At 43.4% G+C, this 26,478-nt stretch overlaps 3 protein-coding genes across 11 annotated transcripts in view; 2 read left to right on the top strand and 1 right to left on the bottom strand.

Moving 5' to 3' along the window:
- Positions 1 to 784: 784 nt before the first annotated feature.
- Positions 785 to 2,547, top strand: LOC122209072 (vomeronasal type-1 receptor 4-like). The gene has a single exon (XM_042920697.1). The coding sequence runs from the start codon at positions 826 to 828 to the stop codon at positions 2,074 to 2,076; it is 1,251 nt and encodes a 416-aa protein (XP_042776631.1). The 5' UTR covers positions 785 to 825; the 3' UTR covers positions 2,077 to 2,547.
- A 7,835-nt stretch (positions 2,548 to 10,382) lies between these two features.
- On the bottom strand, positions 10,383 to 11,315 carry LOC122209085 (vomeronasal type-1 receptor 4-like). The gene is made up of 2 exons (XM_042920709.1): positions 11,022 to 11,315; positions 10,383 to 10,742 (listed from the first exon to the last, which is right to left on the bottom strand). The coding sequence occupies exons 1-2, from the start codon at positions 11,168 to 11,170 to the stop codon at positions 10,415 to 10,417; spliced, it is 477 nt and encodes a 158-aa protein (XP_042776643.1). The 5' UTR covers positions 11,171 to 11,315; the 3' UTR covers positions 10,383 to 10,414.
- Positions 11,316 to 14,689: 3,374 nt separating this feature from the next.
- Positions 14,690 to 26,478, top strand: part of LOC122209070 (vomeronasal type-1 receptor 4-like) — a 105,900-nt gene continuing 94,111 nt past the window's right edge. For 4 of the 9 annotated variants that reach the window (XR_006197435.1, XR_006197433.1, XR_006197437.1 and 1 more), the window contains exons 1-2: positions 14,713 to 14,817; positions 26,142 to 26,278. The gene's annotated coding sequence lies outside the window, so the exon portion shown is untranslated. Of the gene's footprint in view, positions 14,818 to 23,802; positions 24,239 to 26,141; positions 26,279 to 26,478 lie in introns of those variants that run through there. The other 5 variants (XM_042920689.1, XM_042920692.1, XR_006197436.1 and 2 more) reach the window with 5 other exon arrangements.

The following is a 26,478-nucleotide window of genomic DNA, read 5'->3' as shown; positions in this document are numbered from 1 at the left end:
ATGGGCAGGGGGGTAGTTTTGAGATGGGAGCTACTATGAGTAATGGAGTAGTGCTGGCATATAAACTCTACAAGGTCTTTTGGTAATACCTGTACACATTTCTGTTCAGTAAATTTGTAAAGGTGGAATTGTTGAGACATAGGATTACATCTGGTCAGCTAAAGCAGATACTACCACACAGTTTTCTAAAATGTTTGTAGCAATTTTAACACCCACCAGCAGTGTATGGAAATCTTGGTTGACCCACAACCTTGCCAAAACGTGGTATTAAGTCACTTCATTTTAGCTTTCTGGTCAGTGTATGGTGGTACCAAGTAGTGGTTTAATTTTAATTTTCCCAATTACTAAGGACATTGAACATGTTTTGGACATGTATTACCCATTGAGTAACCTCTTTTGAAGTTTCTGTCGGGAAGTTTTGTCCACTGTTTTCTATTGTGAGCCTGTAAGCATTCTTTGTACTATACTCAATCTCTTCTCTCTCTCTCTCTCTCTCTCTCTCTCTCTCTGTCTCTCTTTCCCTCCCGTGTGTGTGTGTGTCTTTTGAGGAGAACCAGCTCTTAATTTTTATAATTTACTTTGTCATGTCACATATACAGTTAATATGCTTTGTGCTGTTTAAGAAATATGTTTTTAACTCAAGGCCACAGAATATTCTCTTTTTGTTTTTCTATAAATGTCATTATTTATCTCTAAAATTTGGATGAGCAATCTATTCAGAATTGATTTGTTGTATGATATGGGTAGTTACTGCAGTTTTCTTTTACCTAATATGGCTAGCAAATTTCAGTTTATTCTGAAAATGTTGTATTACGCTCTCTTTATATGCTTTTGCTTATCGTAGCTTCACCCAGTTATGATCACCTCGTTCTTAGTGCTGAATTTTCCATGGAGTATACTGGAAAGTTTCTCCATTTACTCCTGTCTCTTGGAGTCTTTGGCAATCTCACAGGACCACGGAAGTTACTCTTGGTGTCAGATTCTTCAATGAGTCTCTTTGCTCAGAAGAATGATTGTTACTACTATTTAGAGGAAAATGTGCTAAATGACAGAATGGCCCCCAGGGATTTGGCAATAGCAGTCATCTTCTTATCACAGACGATAGTTGGAATCCTGGGCAATTTCTCTCTTCTTCACCATTATGTCTTCCATTACCACACCGAAGGGAGTTTGAGACCCACAGAGTTGATCCTCATGCACCTGCTTATAGCCAACTCCTTGACGATGCTCTCAAAAGGTGTCCCCCAGACACTGGCAGCTTTTGGGCTGCAATATTTCCTCAATGAGTTTGGATGCGAACTTCTTTTGTATGTTCAGAGGGTGGGCAGGGGAATGTCCATTGGCAGCACCTGCCTCTTGAGTGTCTTCCAGACCGTCACGATCAGCCCCATGAACTCCTGTTGGAAGGATCTTAAAACCAAAGCCCCAAAGTACATTGGCCTCTCCATTTCCCTCTGTTGGATCCAGTTCATGTTTGTAAATTTAATTTTTCCTATGTATGTGTTATACGCATCTAACAACTGGCACATGAAAAACATCACAAAGAAACGAGATTTGGGGTATTGTCTTTCTGTAGACACTGAGACAATCACAGTTTCTGTATATGCAGCATTGATAGTATTTCCTGAAGTTTCACTTTCTGGGCTCACGATCTGGACCAGCGGCTCCATGGTCTTCCTCCTGCACAGACACAAGCAGCGGGTCCAGCACATTCACAGCACTAATGTCGCCCCCAGATCCTCTGCTGAGTCCAGAGCCACCCAGAGCATCCTCGTCCTCATGAGCACCTTTGTGTCTTTCCACTTCCTCTCCTCCGTCTTTCATGCTTGTATTGCTCTTAGTTATAATCCCAGCCGGTGGCTGGTGAAGACCACTGCAGTAATTTCCGTGGGCTTTCCAGCCATCAGCCCATTTCTGCTCATGAGACAAGACTCCACAGTACGTAGGCTCTGCTTTTCCTGGATAAGGAACACAAAATCCCCTAATCTTACCAGAAGAAATGTGAATTGTATGTGTCTGAGCAATGCCCAGTTGTTTATTTACTCCTCCTGCTGGAAAAGTCAATACAGAACCTAGGAAGTAACCACATGACTCTCCAGCGTGGACACTAATGGGCATTGGTGGTTGCATCCCCTGGTTGAAATGGGCCATACACTGGCAGACTGGAAGTGGACAAAGCTGTTTGGCCTCATTCTGATGCCCAGTATTCTGAATACAGCTGTCTTAATGAAATGCTATTGAGGGAAATTGAGTGGATTTGATTCTAGCTTCTTATCTGTTGATTGGAGTGCTTCACTCAGGGATGTACTCATAGAAAAATCTGCCAGAGTTTAATACTGTGAAAAAATGGGTTATCAATATTGTTGGAAGGCAATTCTCCATGGGTTTCTCATGTATGTGCATGTCTTGTGGGCAGAGGCACGGGGAACTTTTGTTCTGGACTGTTTTTCATAGATGTTTGTATAAAGAAGTACCTTTGAAGATAATAGATGAGTGTCATCCTTTGGAGCAGTGGACAGATGAATTTGTTGTACAGGAAAATAAGAAACTTTAGCCGAGAAATGGCAGTGAGAAAGGTGACAAGAATTTTGGAGATCTGAGGAGAAAGTTAAGCCTGAGAAGTCTGTTTGAACATCCAGTGGAGTCCTGAGACATAGTGAGTTAGAAAATCCTCAGAAGTTGAAAGGGTATCTGAGTCCTCATCTAAGAGCTTCAGGAACCACACCATCTCCCCTCCACAATAAGTGCTGGTTGCCACCATTCTAGGAAAGTCATTCCTTGAAAACATCTTCCTGGTGAGTTTAAACTAAAACTGGAAGTAGATGCCCAGAGCCAGCTTCAAATATGTCCCACTATAATAGCCTTGCTTGAGATACGTATCAGCTTTTAATGTCGCATGGCTTCATTCTCAGACTGTGCTCAGAAAAAAGGTGATAGCCTCTCAGGTGCTATATGTCTGTGTGGAGGACAGAGGATGCAGGTTTATTTGGGATCCTATGCCCCAAAGCTGCAGGTTCCAAAGGATGAGAATTTAGCCCCAATTGAATGATGATGATCCTAGAAGAATCCTAGGATGAATGGTGATTCTAGGAGACTGAAATCAGTAGGGCATTAAGGAGAGAATGTGAAATGATATGTCCCATTCAAGAGGGAAATCCTCCTGCCCCAGACAAAAGTGTGGTTCAAAACCTTGTGAGCGAGACAACCCATTCCTGCCACAGAAAGGGCACACTCTCCCAAAACTTGAAGTCAAAAAGAAGATGAAACATATGTATCAGTTACTGCACCCAAGAAAACAAAGAATTTGACTTTTTTTGTTGTTGTTGTAATAAATCCAAGTCAAAGTCAGCTTCTGACAGAGGTGAAATCCACTTGAAATCAGATCTTTCTTTGTGAACAGTAGAGACTCTGAAATTCGGGAAAGTGAGACAGTCATTGGCCCAATCCCAGGGGAGAAGCTGTGCTTTTCATATGGACCGCAAATCTGGGAGGAGAGTCAGTTCAAGGAGTGATTCCTGTCCAGACAGTGCCCATGGATGGACACTTGAGTGACTGCAGGGATTCTTCCTAACTTGAACAAAGGACAGTGATGAGTGTTACATTCAACGTCCAAAAACCCACCAACCCACCTCTGGGAGCCGGAGATCTCTCCTCTTTCCTCTTTACAGGTTCGTTCTCTCTCTCTCTCTCTCTCTCTCGCTCTCGCTCTCGCTCTCTCTCGCTCATATCAACCCAGAACTTCACTGGCGATGTGAGATTGCACAAGCCTGGAATTGCAGTGCACATGGAGGAAAGAAAGAAGAGAAGGGTGAACTACTTTTCAAAAAAAATAGGAAGCTCCAGTGGTACCTTTATCTAACTCTCCAAGCTGGAAACTAGGAGCCTTGTCTAGAGGTGGTAAAATAAAGGGTAAAGAGATTTTTTTTTTAACGTCTATTATTGACAGACAGACAGACACAGAGCGTGAGCAGAATCTGAAGCAGGCTACAGGCTCTGAGCTGTCAGCACAGAGCCCGACGTGGGGCTCCAACTCACGAACTGTGAGATCATGACCTGAGCCAAAGTCGGTCATCTAACCAACTGAGCCACCCAGGTGCCCCGAGGGTAAAGAGATTTTATAGGAGGGTGAAAAGAATGCCCTTTTGGGTGGAGTCCAGTACCTTCAGGATCTGACAGCATCAGGAACTGGGGTGCAAGGACAGAAGTTCTATGAGCATAACATGAAGGCTCACACAGGTGCTTTCACAGGGAGAATCCCCTGTGGGACTCACAGGATCCCTGTGAGGAATGCAGGCAACATGCCACCTCCCAGGAGGCATCTGACAAGCAGGGAAGTTAACATTTGTCCAAAGTCGGGACTGAAAGTTCCGCTTCCAAACCCAACCAGCAGTCCCCCCACCCTCCACTGAACCTCATCCTCCTCCAGTGGAAAATAGCCTGTGCCGACTCCCTTCTCCTGATTCCCGTGGATGGGCAGGCATAGTACGGGAGACATGTCCCAGCCTCTGTTTCCCTGCTGTGGCCTCCTGTAAGGGCTCTGCTCCCGGAGAGAGTCAGGCCACAGCAGCTGACATCTCAGAGACTGGGGACCTGGGATCCCATTGAAAGAGATTAGGGGTGCTCCTTGGAGGTCCCAGGATTGATCAGGCAGACCCTTAACTTTGTGTCAGTTTTCCTGGGCTGCCATAACAAAATGCAATGTTCAGCGTGGCTTTAAAAAAAAAAAAAAGCCAGGTATTTTCTTCCACAGTTCAGGAGGCTGGAGGTCCAAGACACATCAGAAGCTGTATTTTCTTGTGACATCTCCTTGGCTTACAAATGGCCACCCTTTCGTTGTGTCCTCCCTTAGTGTGTCTTCTGTGCATGCAGAGGTCTGGAGCCTCTCTGTGTCCCAGATTGCCTCTTATAATGACACCACTGAGAGTGGATCAGGGCTCACCCTCATGTACTCATTTTCAGTCCGAGAGCCTTCAAGGTTCTAACTCCAAATAGAGTCACCTTCTGATACTGGGATTGAGGACTTCAGCCTATCAATTTGAAAAGATCCAGTTTGGTCATTAACACTCAGCCTGCTGGACCCCTCAAACTCATGTCCTCCAGGAAAATCCACTTCCCTCCCCATACCAACAGCCCCAAAGTCTAAACCACTGTATAATCCACTCCAAGTCCCAAATCTCAGCTACTGTCATCTAAGTCCAGAGTAATTGAGATTTGAGACATGATTCCTCTTGAGGAAAACCTGTTTTCTTCCAGCTATAAACCTGTGAATGCAGACACATTCCCTGCTTCCAGAATACAATGGCATGGGGAGAGTTTAGATATTCCCATTCCAAAAGAAGGAATCGAAAAAAGGAAATGGGTCACCTGTCCGCAATAGGTAAAAAATCTAGGAGGGAAAATTCCCTTAGATTTCAAAGGCTTGAGGGTTATGCTCTTTGACCGGATGCATTGTCTTCTGGGCCTAGCGGGGTGGTGTCCCTGCCATGCAGCTTCCCCTGGAATGCCATTGTCAGGTGGGAATCCTGTAATACAGATAATCCTTGATATCCTTAATAGTCTGCCCCTCCCCTCCCACCCCCCCCCCCCAGTATCTCCTGCTGTGTAAGGTGTTCCCTTCCCAGGTATCCAGGTGTTCCTCCTCCTCTACCTCAGAACGTTCCATGTCCTTACCTGTACTTCCGCTTTCTTGCAGCCCTCCCATAGTTTACTCAGATGTTTTTCCTGGAAGAACCAGGCACAAGAGGGCCGGTATCCTATACAAATTGGACCAGAAATGCATTTGACTCACAACTGCAGATGGTGAGATCCACGTTTGTCACCGTTGGAGAGACAGGTGACAGATGAGCAAGGGCAGGAAGTTAAATGATCCATGAGGAATGGGTTGGAGTTGGAGACATCAGCCTGAAGTCATGTTGGCTGTGTATGGACACAAATCGCCCCCCACACACGTTTCTACCTATGTGCATGAGCGGTTCAGCACACACACATACGTTTTCTTGGTGTTTGAGCTGAGAGGGCGTGAACACAGTGACACCCAGGAGCAGTGAGCATACGTAGTGTCCATGCCTTGGTCCATGACACGGTTCCCCCATGGCAGCAGCCAGGGGCTGCCAGGAGAGACGGTGCAGCCTGGACTAGGACAGGACGTGTATGAAATCAGCCTGCAGAGCTGCAGTGCCGTAAGTCAGGACATGCTAAACAACTCGGTTTCTAAAAATGGGCTATGTCAGAGGGACACAGGAGTCACCCGAAAGAGCGGGTGAAAAAAAAATTTTTTTTTAACATGTATTTATTTTTTAGAGACCGAGAGAGACAGAGCATGAGCAGGGGAGGGGCAGAGGGAGTGGGAGACACAGAATCCAAAGCAGGTTCCAGGCTCCAAGGCATCAGCACAGAGCCTGTCCTGGGGCTCAAACTCACGAACTGCGAGATCATGACCTGATCGGAAGTCGGTCGCTCAACCGACTGAGCCACCCAGGCGCCCCATGAAGTCGGATGTTTAACCGACTGAGCTACCCAGGTGCCCCTATATTTATTTATTTTTGAGAGGGAGAGAGAGAGAGACAGAGTGCAAGCAGGGGAGGGGCAGAGAGAGAGGGAGACACAGAATCTGAAGCAGCCTCCAGCTCTGAGTTGTCAGCACAGAGCCTGATGCGGGGCTCGATCCCACAAACCACGAGATCATGACCTGAGCCGAAGTCGGACACTTATCCGACTGAGCCACCCAGGCGCCCCAGAACACCTTGAATTTAAACAAGAGCAGAAGAGGCGGTATTGGTTGTAACTCAGTATCAAACAGATGTGCAGGAATCAAAACTGATAAGAGGAAATCACTGAATAAATATTTTTTTTAATGTTTATTCATTTTTGAGAGACAGAGAGCGTGAGTGGGTGAGGGGCAGCGAGAAGGAGACACAGAATCCGAAGCAGGCTCCAGGCTCCGAGCTGTCAGCACAGAGCTTGACGTGGGGCTCGAACCCACAACCCGAGATCATGACCTCAGCCAAAGTCAGATGGTCAACCGCCTGAGCCACCCAGGTGCCCCGGAACACCTTGAATTTAAACAAGATCAGAAGAGTCAGTATTGGTTGTCACTCAGTATCAAACAGATGTGCAGGAGTCTACACTGATAAGAGGAAATCACTGAATAAAAGAGAAAAAAATATCTCCTTTTCTGAAGAGTCCACATAGTTTATGTAGAAATTTTATCCTTAAGAAAGTAGAACATATAATCCTTATTGTAAATGTGGGCTGCACACAGTGACTTCTTTGCAATGAGTACAGTATGAAAAGGGGACACCTAAGTTTCGATAACGGGTCCTCATGCACATGACCTCCTCCACAGATCGCAGCCCAAGAAAGGCAGGGCGGTCCTTAATCTGTCTGCCACAGTTTTCCAAGAGGTACACTTAACAGCTAGACCCCTGGCAGCAGCCCAGGAATCTGACCTGTGACCGACCGATGAAGGAAACAACTGCCTCTGATTTCGGATCTGCAGAGCTGGCATTGAGACTAACCAGACCCAGTGGTCCAGGGGACACTGTTAGGGTGCAGCCTACCTAAACCATCAGTGAACAAGGATATACATTTAGGGCAGTCTTAGAATTGAAACTTCCTAGTGCCGGTGACTTTGGCTACACCATGGAAAGTTTAAACTTTCCTCTAAAGGGATAGGTCCCACGGATTCTTCTCAAGCTGACATGTTGCTGGGACCCATCTGTCTTCATTTGTGAATATGCACTTTCCAGGGGACATGGAATTTTGGTGCCCTTCTTTCCTTGTCAGAAATGGAGTCCATGTTGACACTTTCCAAAATTGGTTTTTAAGAGTGAGTTTTGAGGAGAGCTCACTAAAAAGCTAATCACTACCTAAAAAAAAAAAAAAGTACATCGTGTAGTTGTGTTGTGGAGGCACCAAATTCATATACCGGTGGGGCTTCTAGGTGGGCTCTGCCTCCCTTTGGCAGAGGTTCCAAATGACAGACTCATTACTCACAGAGACTTGTGCCATCTCCCAAACTCCAGGAGTGCAGGAGGGGCTAGACCCCCTTTTATGTGATGGGAAGCCAGCGACACAAGGATTTTTTCCCTTTACTCCTGGACGGATTAAGCACTGTGAACCTGTCCATAGATTTTCACTTTAATTTTCACTGGAAAATAGGACTCTCAATTTGGTGGGGTTATAACAGCCACACATATTGGCATAAGACAAGGTGATTGAGACTGAAGCCTCTAACTTGCCAACGGAGAGCACATCATGTATATAATGAAACTTTATTTGGTGATCATGTCTCCTCTGACTCCTTCTGCTGTGACAATTTATCGGATTTTCCTCATTTTTGACGATCATAATAAAGACAAACCTTGAAGTATATGTTACCTGATATGTAATTGCTGTGCTACATTGTTAAAGTGTTTTAAATTCCATACAGTATTTTTCACTTTTCTACTTCAATTCTTATTTTCAATGTTATTCTTATTTTTGACTATTCTTATTTTCGATTTCAATTCCTGTAGGTCTTGAAAAACCTCTTACAAACAAGCATACATTTGACCCCTTTCCTTTGGAAGTTGTACCGTTAGTGTTTGTTGGTTTTTCAACCTAGAAATTTCAGCATGATTTGAAAAACTAATCAGTCTTTTTGGCTAGTACATTAAACTGTTTCTTGACAATGTAAGGACAGTATGCATAAATCTCACAAGAGCCCATGATTTTATTGGTGATATATGTTTTTAAATACCTACAGCCCTTTAATACGGTACAGAGATCAACGACACTATGCCCACTGATCACATTTCTGCATGCAGCGCAGACATCAATGCACAGAATATCATCAGACCCCCAGAAGCCCCCATCTGCTGTCCCTCTCAGTCACCACTCGTAGGGTAAACACTGCTGGGACCCCTACCAGCATAGGTTATTTTTGCCTGTTTGGTATTTTATATAGTAGAATAATAGAGCATGAACTCTTTTGTATTTGACTTTTTTCGTTTCTTATGTTGTTTGGGAATTTATCCTTCCATATTATTCATCCCCTGGCATTGCTGTATAGGATTCCATTTTAGGAATATCAAACAACTAATCATTCCACTGTTACCAGGAGTGAATCTAGAGAAACAAGATTTAAGGAAGAGATTTCTGAATGGGTTCTTGAGTAGAAACCAAAGAATTAGATTTCAAATCCCTTTAGATTTAAAAATGCAAAAGAGAGCACTGATAACCTATCACGGAATATCTTCCCTCAACACTCCTAATCAGCTACTTAAAAAAAAAAAGTATCTGGGTGAACATGTGTTTGATACTTGCAAAGAATTTTGGAAAACTAATAAACATGATAACATTGGCTGGTTGCTCTTAATGTTGCTGGACAAAGAGGTCAAAGAAAAGGCTGACCTCGGGAGTTTGAGGTTCCAGCTGAAGCTCCGTGTAAATAAATGACCCCAAGGCCTGTATGTGCCCTGAAGGAGACCCAAGCGTTTCCTTCCAGACCCCATCTTGCCAACGTGCCCAAGTCATCTTAACATAATAGAGAAAAATCCACTTTTTCCTGATCACAACACATGTCTGCTTACATTGTTAACACTTGACGGTCTTCAAATATCAGTGGAAACAGTTTTTCGTTTTTGTACTTTCCTTTGCCCCGATGCTCTTTATCCTGGCCATTTCCTCATGAAAATATGGTAAACATGGTGATCTGCCTTCGTAACATCATGTTTCAAATGAATCAGTGCCCTCTCTCTAAGGGTGTGACTTACCTACAAAAGTCCTAACTGGCTCCCAGAGACACTACTGCCCAAGAATGGATTTTTCCTCCAGCTCCACCCAGGCTATTCATTATTTACTGGGGACATTATATTCAGTTGAAGGCATGACAAGGCCACATGCTAAGCCATATTCGTATAACTTTTCCCCAAATTTCATGCCAGGTGCATTTCTTGGAAATTTATTGCATTAGGTTGAAAGCCACACACTGGAAGACTTCTCTGGAATATACAGATTGTTTCCAGACCAGGCATTTATTACTGCATATAAATTCTGAACTCCTCTACTGAAAGTATTAGGAAAACTTCAATTATATAAGTATTTACAAGACAAATATATTTCATTACAATGTTATTATGATTAATTGTTTATTTTGAAGAAATGCTCGGCATGTCCTATTTATCATTCCCTTTTGACTCGTAGTGTTATTTAGAACACTGAAGGGGGTGAATTAATTGGCAACTACATTATACAAATACACACAGTTTACATATTTCTCCTAAGATGAGGGGATTTTATTATTTAAAAAAAAGTTTAAGTTTATTTGAGAGAGACAGAATTTTTATTTGAAAGAGAGAGAGTCTTAAGCAGGCTCCATGCTGATTCCACGACCCTGGTGTCATGACCTGAGCTAAAATCAAGAGTGAGATGCTCAGTGGACTGAACCACCCAGGCGCCCTGGATGAGGGGATTTTATATTCCTTGTCCATGCAAAGCACAGCCTGGGTACCCTGGAGTCATGGCTCATGAGCAGAAAGGGGCTGACAGTTGGGAAACATACAGACACAAATGCAGTGACATTCATGATGATCCAGCTGGGATTTTCAAAAAAAGCCACAACAACTTGAAAGATGGAGGAGAGGGTGTAAAAACAGGCAAAGCTGCTCATCAGAAGAAGGATGATTTTGGTGGCTCTAGACTCATGGGAGGATCTGGAAGAGGCGTTGGTTCTTCGAATATGTTGGACCTGCTGCTTGTGCCTGTACAGGATGAAAACCATGGAGCTGCTGGCCCAGAGCATGAGCCCCAGACATAACACATCGGGGAATGATAACAACAGTCCATACAGTGAGTCACTAGCTTTGTCATGACGAACCGAAGAACAGTATCCAAAATGCTTTTTGTTTGTGGTGTTCTTATCACTCAATGTGCTCGTTAAGTAGATAGGAAAAATGATATTCACCTGCATTTGCAGGACCCAACACAGGAAAATCGAGGGGAAAATGTATTTGTGCGCTTTAACTTTAAGCTCTGCCCACCTGGAGTTCCCAGGGCTGATGGTGATGGCCTGGTAGACGCTCAAGATGCAGATGCTACCAATGGACACTCCCCTCCCCACTCTGTGAAGAAAGAGAAGAAGTTTGCATCCAGTGTCACTGAGGAAATGTTTCCGCCCAAATGCTGCCATGGTCTGGGGGACTCCTTTACAGAGTAGGGCTAAGAAGTTGGCTCCAATCAGGTGCTTATGAATGAAATCTGTGGACCTCCACCTGTACTCAGTGAAGGAAAGGATGATATAATGACAAAGAAGTGAGAAATTTCCCAGGATTCCAACGGTAGTCTGTGTGAAGAAGATCAGACCGATGGCCAGATCCCTTGTGACCATTGTCTCTGGTCCCAGTCACTGACCGTTGCCTTCTGGGCTAGAACTTCCTTCATGGAAATATGAGACATGCGCCACATGTATCACGTCAGCTGAAATCCACTATGTTCTGCTTTCCATTCCTTGCCCCTTGGATACGCCTACTTGAGGTCTTCTTTTCACAGCAGCTTCTGAGGGCTGAATGTAGAACTTTTCAAGAGCCCTTATAATGTAAAATCACTCCTGTGAAGGCACTCACGTGAGAACTTCTTCATGCTCCACACATCTATGAGGTCGGCATTACTGTGGCTGTAATTAAAAGATGAACAGAACAGACACACAGAGAGGTTAAGGATCTGTCCAAATCTGCTCCTTCAGGCTGTCATATTGGTCTGCTAGACAGCTAGTTAGCTGTGTCCATCTAACAATCCAGGTCTATAGTTACTTTTGACTTGACCCCTTGTAGTTGATTTTCGAGTGGCAGTATTATATAATTTTCATTACAACAAGTTCCCATATACTTGTCAAGATTTATTTGATGGAACACTATCAATTCTGGGTCAAGCCTTAAATATCTTAGTGAATGTCATGCACTGCAGGCAGTAGTTTACTGCAGGAGCCTGTCCCGTAACTAGTTACATGTAGTGGATGTAAGAGGAGGTTGATACTACGATGGCAGAAGAAAGACTAATTTGATTTTATGTCACGAACCCAAGTGTAATGGCAGCAATCACAGGAATTGTTGAATGATCACATGTGATGCCATAAACTTTGGAACATAAAACACTAATGCCTGATAAAATAGCGTAAGGCAGAAACCTAAATTATTAATTTCAGATGATACAATTTTTAGTACCTGAGTTAAGACTACTAAGAACTAAGATTTGTGAGTGATACTAGCATAAAAGATATTAGCGCAAAATGGCATTTGCAAGGTGTGTATTGTTACGGAGTTTATGAATCGAAGTACTAGGTTTGTGTGTTGATAGCAGAATAATTTTTAAATGGGTGGAAAGAAGATGATATGAACCTGAGAACTGCCACCCGGAACGTAAAATTATGCCAACTGTTCCTTACCTGTTCACTTCCTAACTTTCAGAATGAATGTAGTTACACTATAATCAACAGTTTATGGATGTTTTCAGTGGAGACTCAGTTACTGTCCCCAGTAATTGCATGGTACATCCAAAGGTAGAGGAAACCTTTCAGTTCAAGCCATTATCATTTGGATACACTTTCTGCACAGGATCATATGATTCCTGTAAATTCATCATACTCTTTACTGCAAGCATGGAGGTGTTACAGATGCACCTCTAGTAACCCTGAAAATTTAGTCTATGAATCCTATAATGTAGACTGCACAACAAATTGATTTTACAACTCAGTCTGTAAGGACTTAAAAATCTCTGTGTATTATTACTTGCATTAAACGCCAAGAAATCACTATGAACAGAGATGGCATTTATTGCATCAGGAGCCGTCAGCGATTGGTGAAGGGCTAGGACCCCATCTCCTCTTAACTAGCTCAGCTCAAGCCTCAGAATTATTCCACCTTCCTGCATGGCTTTCACAATGAACCAGCTAATATAAAGAAGATTTCTGATATGATCACTCACCCAGACTCTTGATACAGACACTGCCTCTCAGACTGAAAGAGAAATCCTCACCGACTCCTTCCTGCTTCCAGGAGGGGCTCAGTGTGAAGGGCATGGCAGACAGTCCATGTGTAGGAGGGGGGCAGCCAGACCCTGTGATATAGCTTTGTGATCCTGTGAGGTCACCTCCCTCACAACTGCAATTGTTTCATTTGCAGCCACACTGGGAATACAGTCTTGGGAGCTGAAGATGTTTCTCAAAAATTTCCCCAGTTGTTAATTACAAAAAAAAAAAAAATGGTTATGAGTTTCTAGTTAGAACTGTGTAAGGAGACTGAGTATTTGTGAGCAGCCTTTTCCCCACTTGATCCCTGTAGGTAGACAGCATGTCCTATGAAGGACATCAGGAAATACTGAGTACTGACATGTGAGGGATTAGTGGGGAAGGATGTGTCTCTCCCTGGGTTCTTCACTTCCCAGGGAAGTTCCTCTACCCAGAAACTAGTACTTTCCTAATCTTCAGACCACTGAACTAATAACCAATTAAGGTTATCTGTACATAAACAGAATGACACAAAAATACCTAGGAAGAACATGCAGGGATACAAGTAAAAGGAAGTCCGTGATGTAAATAAATTATTATTGAAATCACTTCACAATCGAAGTTAATGAATTTGGACTTGTTCGAATAATTCAGTGCCAATTCATATGAAAATTATGTAGGAAAATGTGCTTTCCCCACTACCTCACTCCCACTACCCTCGCTGGCCCCGACTGCCTGTGTCTCTTTCACCTCTTTCACAGTCTCCTCCAGGTTTCCTCTCCTAACATTCTGTATCCAGCTTGTATCGCACTGTCTTCCTCCAAGGCCCAACTGCCCCACATATAAATAATCTCCTTGCTCCTCTCCCACCATGATTTTAACCCCTTCGAGACATTGTCTCATGCGAATTCCACCAACTGCAGACCACTAAACTTCTGTACAAAGTGCCCATCCAATCACGTGGTGAAATCGAATCCCCAGTGTGATGGCATTTGGAGATGGGGCTTTGGGAGACGCATAAATCATGAGGATGAGCTCTCCTGAATAAGAACATTGACCTTGTAAAAATGACTCCCCAGAGTTCACTAGCCCCTCCCACCAGGAGAGTACACAGCTATAGGATGGCCATCTATGAGCCAGAAGTGGGTGGGCACGGGAAATGGTAGTTCTTAAAATCTCTCAGGTGACGGTAACAAGAAGCTAGCGTCGAGGACCAGTTAACCAAACGCTGCCTCTTAAAGTGTTATGTGTATGCGAATCTGCATTCCTGTTGAAACAGAGTCTACAGGAGAACCCTACTCTACGAGATTGAGATACAGCTGCGGTCCGGCCGATGAATTAGCATTTTCAACAGAGTCTCTGGTGGTGCTGCTGCTTCTCTCCCCAGAACTCGGTTTCCACAGCATCCCCCACCCAATCCCCCTTTCGGTAGCTCTAGAGAGAGCAAGCAGAGCACACCTGACCCTCTTACTCGCTAACGTCCCATCTCAACACAGATGCTGTGGGTTCCTCACATGTAGCAAATGAAGAGGAAGGAACAGAACCAGCACAGGTGATTGCCGTGGGGACGGAGCGGCTGCTAGAGGGAAAGTCTGAGGACCCTCCAGGGAAGCCTGAGCGCGCAGTTGCACGTGGCAGGTCCTGGGAGGGGGTTGGCCTTCTTGGGCGGCCTCTGCGCAGGCGCGAGCTCGGGGATGGGCGTGTGGGCGTGGCTACGGCCTCGTTGCACATGTGCACATGTCCGGCAGGGTCAGGTGACCGTTGAGCTCCCGCAGAGGCCCTTGGCCCTTCCAGGTGAGGAACTGGCTTAGAGCTGCGGCTTCTCTTCCTGGAAGGTTAGTTCTCGGGGAGTGTGGGCTGGCGGTGGCCTGGGGGTGCTTGCGGGCCCCGGGGAGGGACGGGACCACGTGCTGAGGGCAGCTCGGCTCTCGGCTCACGGCTGCCCGGAGCCTGCCCGCGACAGGCGGGTGTCAGGGTGGCGTGAGAGGGACAGATTCGCACTAGAGTCTGGTGGCGCTTTTATCCGTGTGTCTTCGGTGACGGGTCCCAGTACCCGGTGCTGCCCTCGAGGGCGTCTAGGTTGGAATGGAGGAAGGATTTGGGTTCCCGGGTGGGGGTGGGGTTGAGGGGAGTTGCGATGTTCGGCCTTTGGTGCGCACGCACGAGGTCCTGGGCTGCAAGGGAGTGGAATGAGCGGGTTCCAGGACCCACCTGGAGAGGAGAGAGCGCGTGTTACTGCCAAGATGGGTTTTGTGCTTCCATTTGTGGCTGCAGGTAGAGCGGAGTATGAGCCCTGGTTAGTGAGCTTGGATTGAAATGATCTTGTGGGGGTGGTCGAGGGGTCCAGATGTTGGGGGATCGGGTGTGGACTGGAGGTCCTGAGCGTGACGGGGGCAGGATGGGCCGGAGACTTGGGCATAATGCGAGGTGGGTGAGGACCAGCATTGTTGGGAGGCCTCGTCGGCTGCGGTCTGGTTGTGTGTGGAGCTGAGCCAGCCCGGTGTCCAGGCGCCGGCGCAAGTGTGGGCCGAGCACCGAGCACGCCGCTTCTAGCACTCGTGATCCACGTGGCAAGTGCAAGCGCTCAGGCCCAGACGCTGCCGGGGGAGAGCCGAGCTGCCAGCCACGTGCAGAGGCCGGACCTCCAGGGCCTCCACGCGGCCACCTCGCTTGACTCGTGTCTTCACCTGGACCCGCGTGCTTCTGGAGCAGTGGCGCGATGTCCCGGCATAAGTCTTGAAAATTGCACTCCACGTTGCCCGCCGATTCTTCTCGCGGTCGGATTTGTCGCAGAGATTCTCGCAGCGCACACGTGAAGGTATTTTCATCACAGATTTGTTTGAAAACGAACAAGTGGAAACGTTTTAAACGGGCAACGATAGATGTTTGGATTATTTGTGTAAGGGACTGAAGCCTTTGGAACTGTTACCTTAAATGTATATTCGATGACATACAAAGATATTTTTAACCCATATAAATAAAAGCGGTGATAAAACAGCCTTTAGAGAGTGTCAGCTTATTGTCACCTTTTGAGTGCAATATATGTATCCTAGGGGTGTCAAGTATGGAAAATAACGTGTGAAGGTTATCGTATATTCACATCACAAGTTTGAGTGTGCATTTCACTCTGTTATAGGACCACAGGCTTTTTCTTTTTTAATTTAGTGATAGTTTCTCGTGTTAATAAAGTGTATTGGTTAAGATAAAATTGTAAAATAATCATTTCAGTTTTCCCATGTATTTTTTTAAAGATTTGTTTACTTTTTAAAGTTTGTTTATTTAAGGAATCTCCACACCGAATGTGGAGCTCAGACTCACAACCCAGAGATCAAGAATCACATGATGTATAGGCTGAGCCAGCCAGGAGCCCTATTTTTTTCCCATATTTTTTAAGAACATTTAATCTGTTCACAGTGTTACATGTAGTAATGTGTTTCATTGTGTACAAAGCATTACAATGAAATCATATCTAGAAAAATAAGGCAAGTTGAATATTTAGGTTATAAGATTAACATAATTTAATGCCTCTGTACCAAAAGTTTTCATTAAGTGATTTTTTTGTTAGAATTGCTTAACACCTCTCTAACACTGATCCGTAACTAGGGTAATTTTCCTGTGGTTTCCCCCCCATCCCCTGCCCGGCCCAAGATCATGTGGCAGTGTTGAGTGACCTTTACATTTGGGGAGGAGTGAGGTGCGGGTTGCTTCTGGCACATAGTGGAGTGGGAGATATAGACACATATCCTGCTATGTACAGGACAACTCCCACCACGGAGAGGTATCTAGGTCACAGGTCAGTAGTGCCAAGGTTGGGAACACTGATCCAAAGGGTCTGATAATTTTTCTTGTATAAAATTCTCATTCGTTTGTATATTGGTGGATTTTGCACGGAAGTACATGCATTTGCTTTTTCAGAAATTGCAAAGAGTTCTATCTTTGGGGGAGGAAGACAGACGTGTGGAACTGTTGGAAGAAGGGATGAAACCTGTGAGGTTGAACTGCAGTTGGAAATTCCAATAGGAGATTCCGTTTTTATTTTTTTAATTAATTAAGTTTTAATTTACATCCAAGTTAGCATATAGTGCAACAATGATTTCAGCAGTAAATTTCTTATTGCACCTTACCCACTTAGCCCATCCCCCCTCCCACTACCCCTCCAACAACCCTCTGTTTGTTCTCTATATTTAAGCGTCTCTTATGTTTTGTCGCCCTCCCTGTTTTTATATTATGTTTGCTTTCCTTCCCTTATGTTCATCTGTTTTGTATCCTAAGTTCCTCATATGAGTGAAGCCATATGAACTTTGTCTTTCTCTCACTGACTAATTTCATTTAACATAATACCCTCTAGTTCCATCCATGTAGTTGCAAAAGGCAAGATTTCATTATTTGTGATTGCCGAGTAATACTCCGTTGTATACATAAACACCACATCTTCTTTGTCCATTCATCTGTCAATGGACATCTGGACTCTTCCCATACTTTGGCTCTTGTCGATAGCACTGCTATAAACATAGGGGTGCATGTGCCCCTTTGAAACAGCATACCTGTATCCCTTGGATATATTCCTAGTAGTGCAATTGCACGGTCATAGGGTAGTTCTGTTTTTGATTTTTTGAAGAACCTCCATACTGTTTTCCAGAGTGGCTGCACCAGTTTGCATTCCCACCAGCAGTGCCAAAGAGATCCTCTTTCTCCGCATCCTTGCCGACATCTGGTGTTGCCTGAGTTGTTAATGTTAGCCATTCTGACAGGTGTAAGGTGGTATCTCATTGTGGTTTTGACCTGTATTTCCCTGATGATGAGTGATGTTGAGCATTTTTTCATGTGTCGGTTGGCCATCTGGATGTCTTCCTTGGAGAAGTGTCTATTCATGTCTTTTGCCCATTTCTTCACTGGATTATTTGTTGTTTGGGTGTTGAGTTTGATAAGTTCTTTTTAGATTTTGGATACTAACCCTTTATCTGATATTTCGTTTGCAAATATTTCTCCCATTCTGTCAGTTGCCTTTTAGTTTTGCTGATTGTTTCCTGTGCAGAAGGTTTTTATTTTGATGAGGTCCCAGGAGTTCATTTTTGCTTTTGCTTCCCTTGCCTCTGGAGACGTGTTGTGTAAGAAGTTGCTGCGCCTGCTTTCTGCTCGAGGATTTTGATGGCTTCCTGTCTTACATTGAGGTCTTTCCTCCATTTTGAGTTTCTTTTTGTGTATGGTGTAAGAAAGTGGTCCAGGTTCATTCCTCTGCATGTCGCTGTCCAGTGTTCCCAGCACCACTTGCTGAAGAGACTGTCTTTATTCCATTGGATATTCTTTCCTGCTTTGTCAAAGATTAGTTGGCCATACGTTTGTGGGTCCATTTCTGGGTTCTCAATTCTGTTCCATTGATCTGAGTGTCTGTTGTTGTGCCAGTACCATACTGTCTTGATGATTACAGCTTTGTAGTGTAGCTTAAAGTCTGGGATTGTGACACCTCCCGCTTTGGTTTTCGTTTTCAAGATTGCTTTGGCTATCCGGGGTCTTTTCTGGTTCCATACAAACTTTAGGATTATTTGTTCTAGCTCTGTGAAGAATGCTGGTGTTATTTTGATAGGGATTGCATTGAATATATAGATTGCTTTGGGTAGTATTGACATTTTAACAATATTTGTTCTTCCTCTCCAGGAGCATGGAATCTTCTTCCATGTTTTTGTGTCTTCAGTTTCTTTCATGAGCTTTCTATCGTTTTCAGTGTATATATTTTTCACCTCTTTGGTTAGATTTATTCCTAGGTATTTTATTGTTTTTGGTGCAACCGTAAATGGGGTCGATTCCTTGATTTCTCTTTCTGTTGCTTCATTGTTGGCGTAGAGGAATGCAACCAATTTCTGTGCATTGATTTTATATCCTGCCACTTTGCTGAATTCATGAATCAGTTCTAGCAGTGTTTTTTGGTGGAATCTTTAGGGTCTGCAAAGAGTGAAAGTTTGACCTCCTCCTGGCCTATTTGGATGCCTTGTATTTCTTTGTGTTGTCTGATTGTAGAGGCTAAGACTTCCAATACTATGTTGAATAACAGTGGTGAGAGTGGACATCCCTTTCTTGTTCCTGACCTTAGGGAGAAAGCTCTCAGTTTTTCCCCATTGAGGATGATATTAGCATTGGCTCGTTCATATATGGCTTTTATGATCTTGATTTATGATCCTCCTATCCCTGCTTTCTTGAGGGTTTTTATCAAGAAAGGGTGCTGTATTTTGTCAAATGCTTTCTCTGCATCTATTGAGAGGATCATATGGTTCTTGTCCTTTCTTTTATTGATGTGATGAATCACGTTAATTGTTTTACAGATATTGAACCAGCCCTTCCTCCCAGGTATAAATCCCAGTTGGTCATGGTGAATAATTTTTTTAATGTATTGTTGGAGCCAGTTGGCTAATATCTTGTTGAGGATTTTTGCATCCTTGTTCATCAGGGAAATTGGTCTGTCATTCCTCTTTTTAGTGGGGTTGCTGTCTGGTTTTGGAATCAAGGTAATGCTGGCTTCACAGAATGAGTTTGAAAGTTTTCCTTTCGTTTCTATTTTTGTGGAACAGCTTCAAGAGAATAGGTGTTAACTCTTCTTAAATGTTTGGTAGAATTCCCCTGGAAAGCCATCTGGCCCTGCACTCTTGTTTTGGGGAAGGTTTTTTTTTTTTTAATTATAAAAAATTTTTTTTAACGTTTATTAATTTTTTTGATATGGAGAGACAGAGCGTGAGCAGGGGAGGGGCAGAGAGAGAGAGGAAGACTCAGAATCTGAAGCAAGCTCCAGGCTCTGAACTGACAGCATGGAGCCCAGCGCAGGGCTAGAACTCACGGACTGTGAGATCATGACATGAGCTGAAGTCAGATGCTCAACCGACTGAGCCACCCAGGCACCCCTTGGGGAAGGTTTTTGATTACTAGTTTGATTTCCTTACTGGTTATGGGTTTGTTCAGTTTCTATTCCTGTTTCAATTTTGGTAGTGTATATGTTTCTAGGAATTTGTCCATTTTTTCCAGATTGCCTATTTTATTGGCATATAATTGCTCATAATATTCTCTTATTGTTTTTATTTCTGTTGTGTTGGTTGTGATCTCTCCTCTTTCATTCTTGATTTTATTTATTTGGGTCCTTTCCTTTTTCTTTTTGATCAAACTGGCTAGTGGTTTATCACTTGTGTCAATTCTTTCAAAGAACCAGCTTCTGGTTTCATTGATCTATTCTGTTTTTTTTTTTTTGGTTTCGATCGCATTAATTTCTGCTCTAATCTTTATTGTTTCCTGACTTCTGCTGGTTTTTGGTTTTATTTGCTGTTCTTTTTCCAGCTCTTGAAGGTGTAAGGTTGGGTTGTGTATCTGAGATCTTTCTTCCTTCTTTAGGAAGGCCTGGGTTGCTGTATACTTTCCTCTTATGACCTCCTTTGCTGCATCCCTGAGGTTTTGGGTTGGGGTGTTATCATTTTCATTGACTTCTATATTCTTTTTAATTTCCTCTTTAACTGCTTCCGTAGCCCACTCATTGTTTAGGAGGATGTTCTTTAGTCTCCAAGTATTGGTTACCTTTCCAAATGTTTTCTTGTGGTTGGTTTCAAGTTTCATAGCATTGTGGTCTGAAAATATGCACGGTACGATCACGATCTTTTTGTACTTGCTGAGGGCTGATTTGTGTCCCAGTATGTGGTCTATTCTGGAGAACGTTCCATGTGCACTGGAGAAGAATGTATATTCTGCTGCTTTAGGATGAAATGTTCTGAATATAAGTGTTAAGTCCATCTGGTCCAGTGTGTCATTCATAGCCATTGTTTCCTTGTTGATTTTGCAATTAGATGATCTGTCCATTGCTGTGAGTGGGGTGTTGAAGTCTCTTAATGTGATGGTATTACTATCAATGAGTTTCTTTATGTTTGTGATTAATTGATTTATATATTTCGGTGCTTTCACGTTTGGTGCATAAATGTTTACAATTGTTAAATCTTCTTGGTGGATAGACCCCTTAATTATGATATAATGCCCTTCTTCATCTCTTGATACAGTTTCTATTTTAAAGTCTAGATTGTCTGATATAATACGCCTGCTCCGGCTTTCTTTTGTTGACCATTAGCATGATAGATGGTTCTCCATCTCCTTACTTTCAATCTGAAGGTGTCTTTAGGTCTAAAGACACAAAAGGACTTAGGTCTAAAGTGGGTCCCTTGTAAACAGCACATAGATGGATCTTGTTTTCTAATGCATTCTGTTACCCTGTATCTTTTGATTGGAGCATTGAGTCCATTGATATTAGAGTGAGTACCGAAAGATATGAATTTATTGCCATTATGTTGCTTGTAGAGTTGGAGTTTCTGGTGGTGTTCTCTGGTCCTTTCTAGTCTTTGTTGCTTTTGGTATTTAATTAAATTAATTAATTTCATCTTTTTTCCCCATCACAGAGTCCCCCTTAAAATTTCTTGCAGGGCTGGTTTAGTGGTCACAGACTCCTTTCATTTTTGTTTGTCTCGGAAACTTTTTATCTCTCCTTCTGTTTGGAATGACAACCTTGCTGGGTAGAGAATTCTTGGCTGCATGTTTTTCTGATTCAGCACACTGAATATATCCTGCCACTCCTTTCTGGCCTGCCATGTTTCTGTGGATAGGTGTGCTGCAAACCTGATCTGTCTTCCCTTGTAGGTTAAGGACTTTTTTTCCCTTGCTGCTTTCATGATTCTCTCCTTGCCTAAGTATTTTGTGAATTGACTATGATATGCCTTGTTAATGGTCGGTTTTTGTTGAATCTAATGGGAGTCCTCTGTGCTTCCTGGATTTTGATGTCTGTGTCTTTCCCCAGGTTAGGAAAGTTTTCAGCTATGGTTTGCTCACATAACCCTTCTACCCGTATTTCTCTCTCTTCTTCTTCTGGGACCCCTGTGATTCTGATGTTGTTCCTTTTTAATGAGACACTGATTTCTCTAATCTTAAATTGTGCTCTTTTGCCTTAATCTCCCTCTTTTTCTCTGCTTCGTTATTCTCCATAAGTTTGTCCTCTGTATCACTGATTCTCTGTTCTGCCTCATCCATCCTTGCCACCACAGCATCCGTTCGTGATTGCAGCTCAGTTATAGCACTTTTTATTATTTCATCCTGACTAGTTTTTACTTTTTTTTTTTTTTTAATCTCCAGAGAAAGGGATTCTAATCTATTTTCGACCGCAGCTAGTATTCTTATTGTCATGTTTCTAAATTCTGGTTCAGACATCTTGCTTGTATCTGTTTTGGTTAAGTCTCTGGCTGTCGTTTCTTCCTGCTCTTTATTTTGTGGTGAATTCCTTTGTTTCATCATTTTGAAGGGAGAAGAGGAATCAATGAGGTTAAAAAATTAAAATTAAAAAAATTAAAATTAAAAAAAATTACATTTAAAAAATTAAACACACACACACACACACACACACACAAATTGAATGAATGATGCTAGATCCTAGGTGTGTTTTGGTCTGGGTGTTTAAGTTGCTTGATGGATTAGAGAAAAAAGGAGAAAGAAGAAAAAAGAAATTGTTTGAAAATTTGAAAAAATGATTCCACTGAAGTGGACTAAAATGAAATGATGTAAGTAAACTAGAATTTGAAACAATTTACACAAAAGTGAAAAATATAGTTGAAAAAATTAAAAATATTTTTAATAAAAATTAAAAATGAATTCTTTCTCTTTCTGTATTCAAGAAAAAAGAAACAAAAAAGAGAAGATAAAAAAGGAAATCGTTTTATAATTTGAAGAAATGAATATAGTGAAGTAGAGTAAAATAAAGTGATGGAATTAAATAGAATTTGAACAATTTACACAAAAGTAAAAAATATAGTAAAAAAATAATATTTTTAATAAAAATTAAAAATAAAAATGAATTGTTTCTCCTATTGTAATCAAGAAAAAGGAAATTAAAAAGAGAAAAAAGAGAAAAGAAAAGGGAAAAAAAAAGAAAATTGAATAGATTGGCCTCCTAACAGACTGAAATACGATTGAAATTACTTCGTTTTTCCCCTAGAAGTCAGACTATGAAGTGCTTTATAGTCCATAAACTAAGCAGGTGTTGAGACTTCTGTTCTTGGAGAGTGAGGTTGGCCCAGTTGGGCGGGGTTAGTGTAATGGCTCCATTCTCCCCTAGTTGGCGCTGCCAGCCTGTTGGGGTGGATTGTTGTGGCGCTTGTAGGTGGGTATGTGCATGTGCAGGAGTGGTGAAAATGGCGTCACCCAGCTACCCAGTTTCTAGTATTGGAACTCTCTTCTCCCTGATCAGCAATCGCTCACCTGTCCTTTGTCTTCAGCTTTCATTCACTCCCCACTTTTATGCTGTTCCTGACCAAGCCCCAGGTAGTACCTCTCTCCTGAGTTTTGTCTCAGATGCGACTGCCTCCCCCGGCCCCCCACTTCTGAGGTACTGCGGCTTTGACTCATTGGAGGGTCTCACCGAGCCATGGCCGGGTGCCAGCCCCACCCAGGAAAGTTTGTGGGACTGTGCTGCTGCTGATGCCCAGAGACTGCAGCCAGGTGCCAGCCCGCCCCAGAAAAAGTTCACGAGATAGTGTAGCAGCAGCATTTCAGGGATTATGGAAAATCACAGCACACATCTGGCACCAGGCTTCACCCTTAATGACCTTGTTCAGCACCAGCGAATGTGACCATTGTCTGGGGTCTGCTGGGCCCAGGTGGCCTCACAGCCTCTACCAAGTGTCCTTCCAGCAGTGGAACCGCTTCTCCCTGTGTGGCCCAAGAACCTCCCGGGCCCCACTCTGCTCCTGGGGATTTGCCCTTCCCACCAGAGCACCACCAGGTATCGGGGACGCCAGGAATTGAGGACGCCTGTGAGACACACACACTCACTGCCAGTCCCTTAGTTGTCTGACATCAGTATTTACTGCTCCTTCCCTGTGAGCCCCTCTCTGCCATCAGGGATCGTGAAAAGTAAGAGCCCCTCCTAAAGCAGACAACAGTCTCTTCGGAGATACTCACAAACTTGTAATTGGATTTGGTAATTAGTCCTGGGAGAAAGTTTTTCAGAAGTATTGTCAGCTACCGAAGGCTGTGCTGTCACTGCCACCACGTGTGAAATGATAATTGCAGTTCTGACGGGAGGGGAGGTCACAGATCACAAAGCCTTATCTCTGGTCTGGCTGCCTCCCTCCCTCACACGTACTGGCTGCTGTGACCTTCACGCTGCGCCCCCATCCTTCAACGTGACGAGTCCAGTGAGTTCTTTCTCTGTCAGACGGAGAGGCAGTGCCTGTAAGGAAGGACGTGTGAGTAAGTGTTCGTGTCTGGAAAGGGATCCTGAGGGTCAGGACAGACCAGGGGAAGAGCTAAAGAGGGAGGTGGACTAGTTTCTTGGGTGTGAGCTGAGAGTTTTCAGTGTCAGTAGAGGTGTGCTTACAATGCCTTCTGCTTATAATACAGAGAAGGGTAGAGCAGAAACAGTTTTCTAATCCTTTACAGAGATCAAGTAGATGAATCTGTTTTTAGAATTTTTTTAAAAATACGTTAATTTCTTTATTTTGAGAGAGACAGAGATAGCAGAGTGGGGTAGGGGCAGAGAGAGAGGGAGAGAGAATCCCTATCAGGCTCTGCAGTGTCCGTGGGGATCCCAACATGGGGCTCAAACTCACAAAACCATGACATCATACCAGAGCAGGAAGCAAGAGTCAGTTGGGGCAAAGTTCACTGTAATTATGGGACCAGACAAGAGGTGCCTGGGGCATGTGAATCTTGGCTCATTCTCTCTGGTTTAATAATATTCTAGAAGAATCCCAGTCTCAGAACTAATATTCTAATGATTTTTAACTTACGTGACACACACAATTCCATATTCTTAGAACCATTTTACGTGTGTCTTGTATTTTACTGTCTTTTACAATCTTGCCTTAGTGCTAATAGTTTCACTCAATGCACATTTTGTGAAATACCTCAGCATTTAAAACATAATCATCAATAACTGTTTCATCTTATAGTAGGATTTTATAAACCGTTGATTAGAGAACAAGGTACTATGATGTAATATTGTGTGTGTGGAAGCCATGACTTTTGTTCTTACTGTGACAGGAAAGGACTCTTTCTACTGCCAAAGTATTGTTAGCAAATACTGCATTTATGAAATCTAATGTGGGCACAGGGATGTGTCCTGCAGGATTAGCCTGTCATTCATGCCTCTGAACTTTATTATGATATTAAAACTTTATTTACATATGTTATTCACCTAAATAAAATATCCTTCATGAAAAATGTATGCTTTTTACACCAAACCTATAAAATAAAATATAGTGTGAAATAAGATGGAAAAGTATAAATGCAAAATTAAATATGCGTCTGGACTATTTGAAGGCACAGCTGACGTGCATTGTTAGTGGAGCACAGAGGTTCAGACCCTGTCTTCGCTCCAACGTGCCAGGTTCCAGTCTCCACTCGGCCCCTAACCAATGTGTGAACTTAGATTGCTTCCCTGTGTGCCTAGCTTGTCTTTATCTCTGCCATGGAAATAATGTTCGTGCCTCCATCATGCCTTTAGGAAAAGAAAAAAGATTCCATATGTATGGTAGTAGGCAGTGATTCATGCATTTTAAGTGGTATTTAAAGGTTATTTTTTGGGGGCGCCTGGGTGGCTCAGTCGGTTAAGCGGCCGACTTCGGCTCAGGTCATGATCTCGTGGTCCGTGAGTTCGAGCCCCGCGTCGGGCTCTGTGCTGACAGCTCAGCCTGGAGCCTGTTTCAGATTCTGTGTCTCCCTCTCTCTGACCCTCCCCCGTTCATGCTCTGTCTCTCCCTGTCTCAAAAATAAATAAAACGTTAAAAAAAAATAAAGATTATTTTTTCCCCTGTGGGAGGCACCTTGACACAGTCAAACTGAAGTAAATATGTTTCCCAGAGATAATGTGTCTCAACTGATATGATACATGCAGTCGAAAAGACATGTTCCAGTGCAGGATACTCGGATTCTGAAGACCAGTATTACTCACTGGGATCTGTCAGAATGGACTCCAGGATTTGGCAATGAGAACAGTTTCCTCTTCATTGATGATGGTTGGAATCCTTGGCATTTTCTCCCTTCTTTACCATCGTCTGTCTCTTCCTCTTCTACAGGGAATCCAGGTTGAGATCCTGAGATGTGATTGTTAGGCACCTGATTATACTTGCTTCTTGGTCATTTCCTTTTACAGGTGTCCCCAAGACATTGGCAGCCATGAGTTGAAACATTCTTCGATGCATTTCTGAGTGCACATCTGTTTTCTGTCCTCACAACGCTGGCAGGGTGTGTTCATTGGCACCAGCTGCGTCTTCGCCCCGAGACCTCCAGGTGGGTGGAGATTAGCTAAAGCCTCCCCAGGATATTGGGATTTCCATTGTCCTTTGCGGACCCTGTATGTGCTGGTAAATATCGTTACTCCTATGGCAGATATAGCAAGAAGGAACAAATATTTAGGATGCTGCTCTCCTGAATTTTTTTAAACCAAATCTCAGACTCATTGTAAGCACCATTATTATTCTGTGATGTTT

This window comes from Panthera leo, chromosome E2 (assembly GCF_018350215.1).
Source record: "Panthera leo isolate Ple1 chromosome E2, P.leo_Ple1_pat1.1, whole genome shotgun sequence".
NCBI classification, from domain to species: Eukaryota; Metazoa; Chordata; class Mammalia; order Carnivora; family Felidae; genus Panthera; species Panthera leo.
The sequence above is the reverse complement of the archived record's forward strand: the minus strand, read 5'-3'. Positions and strand labels throughout refer to the sequence as shown.

Excerpts from the sequence above, each read along its gene's own strand:
- LOC122209085 (XM_042920709.1), bottom strand. The coding sequence starts at position 11,170 with ATGGCAGCATTTGGGCGGAAACATTTCCTCAGTGACACTGGATGCAAA. Across the intron at positions 10,743-11,021 it reads ATCAGCCCTGGGAACTCCAG|GCACAAGCAGCAGGTCCAAC; the intron begins GTGGGCAGAGCT and ends CATCCTGTACAG.
- LOC122209072 (XM_042920697.1), top strand. The coding sequence starts at position 826 with ATGCTTTTGCTTATCGTAGCTTCACCCAGTTATGATCACCTCGTTCTT.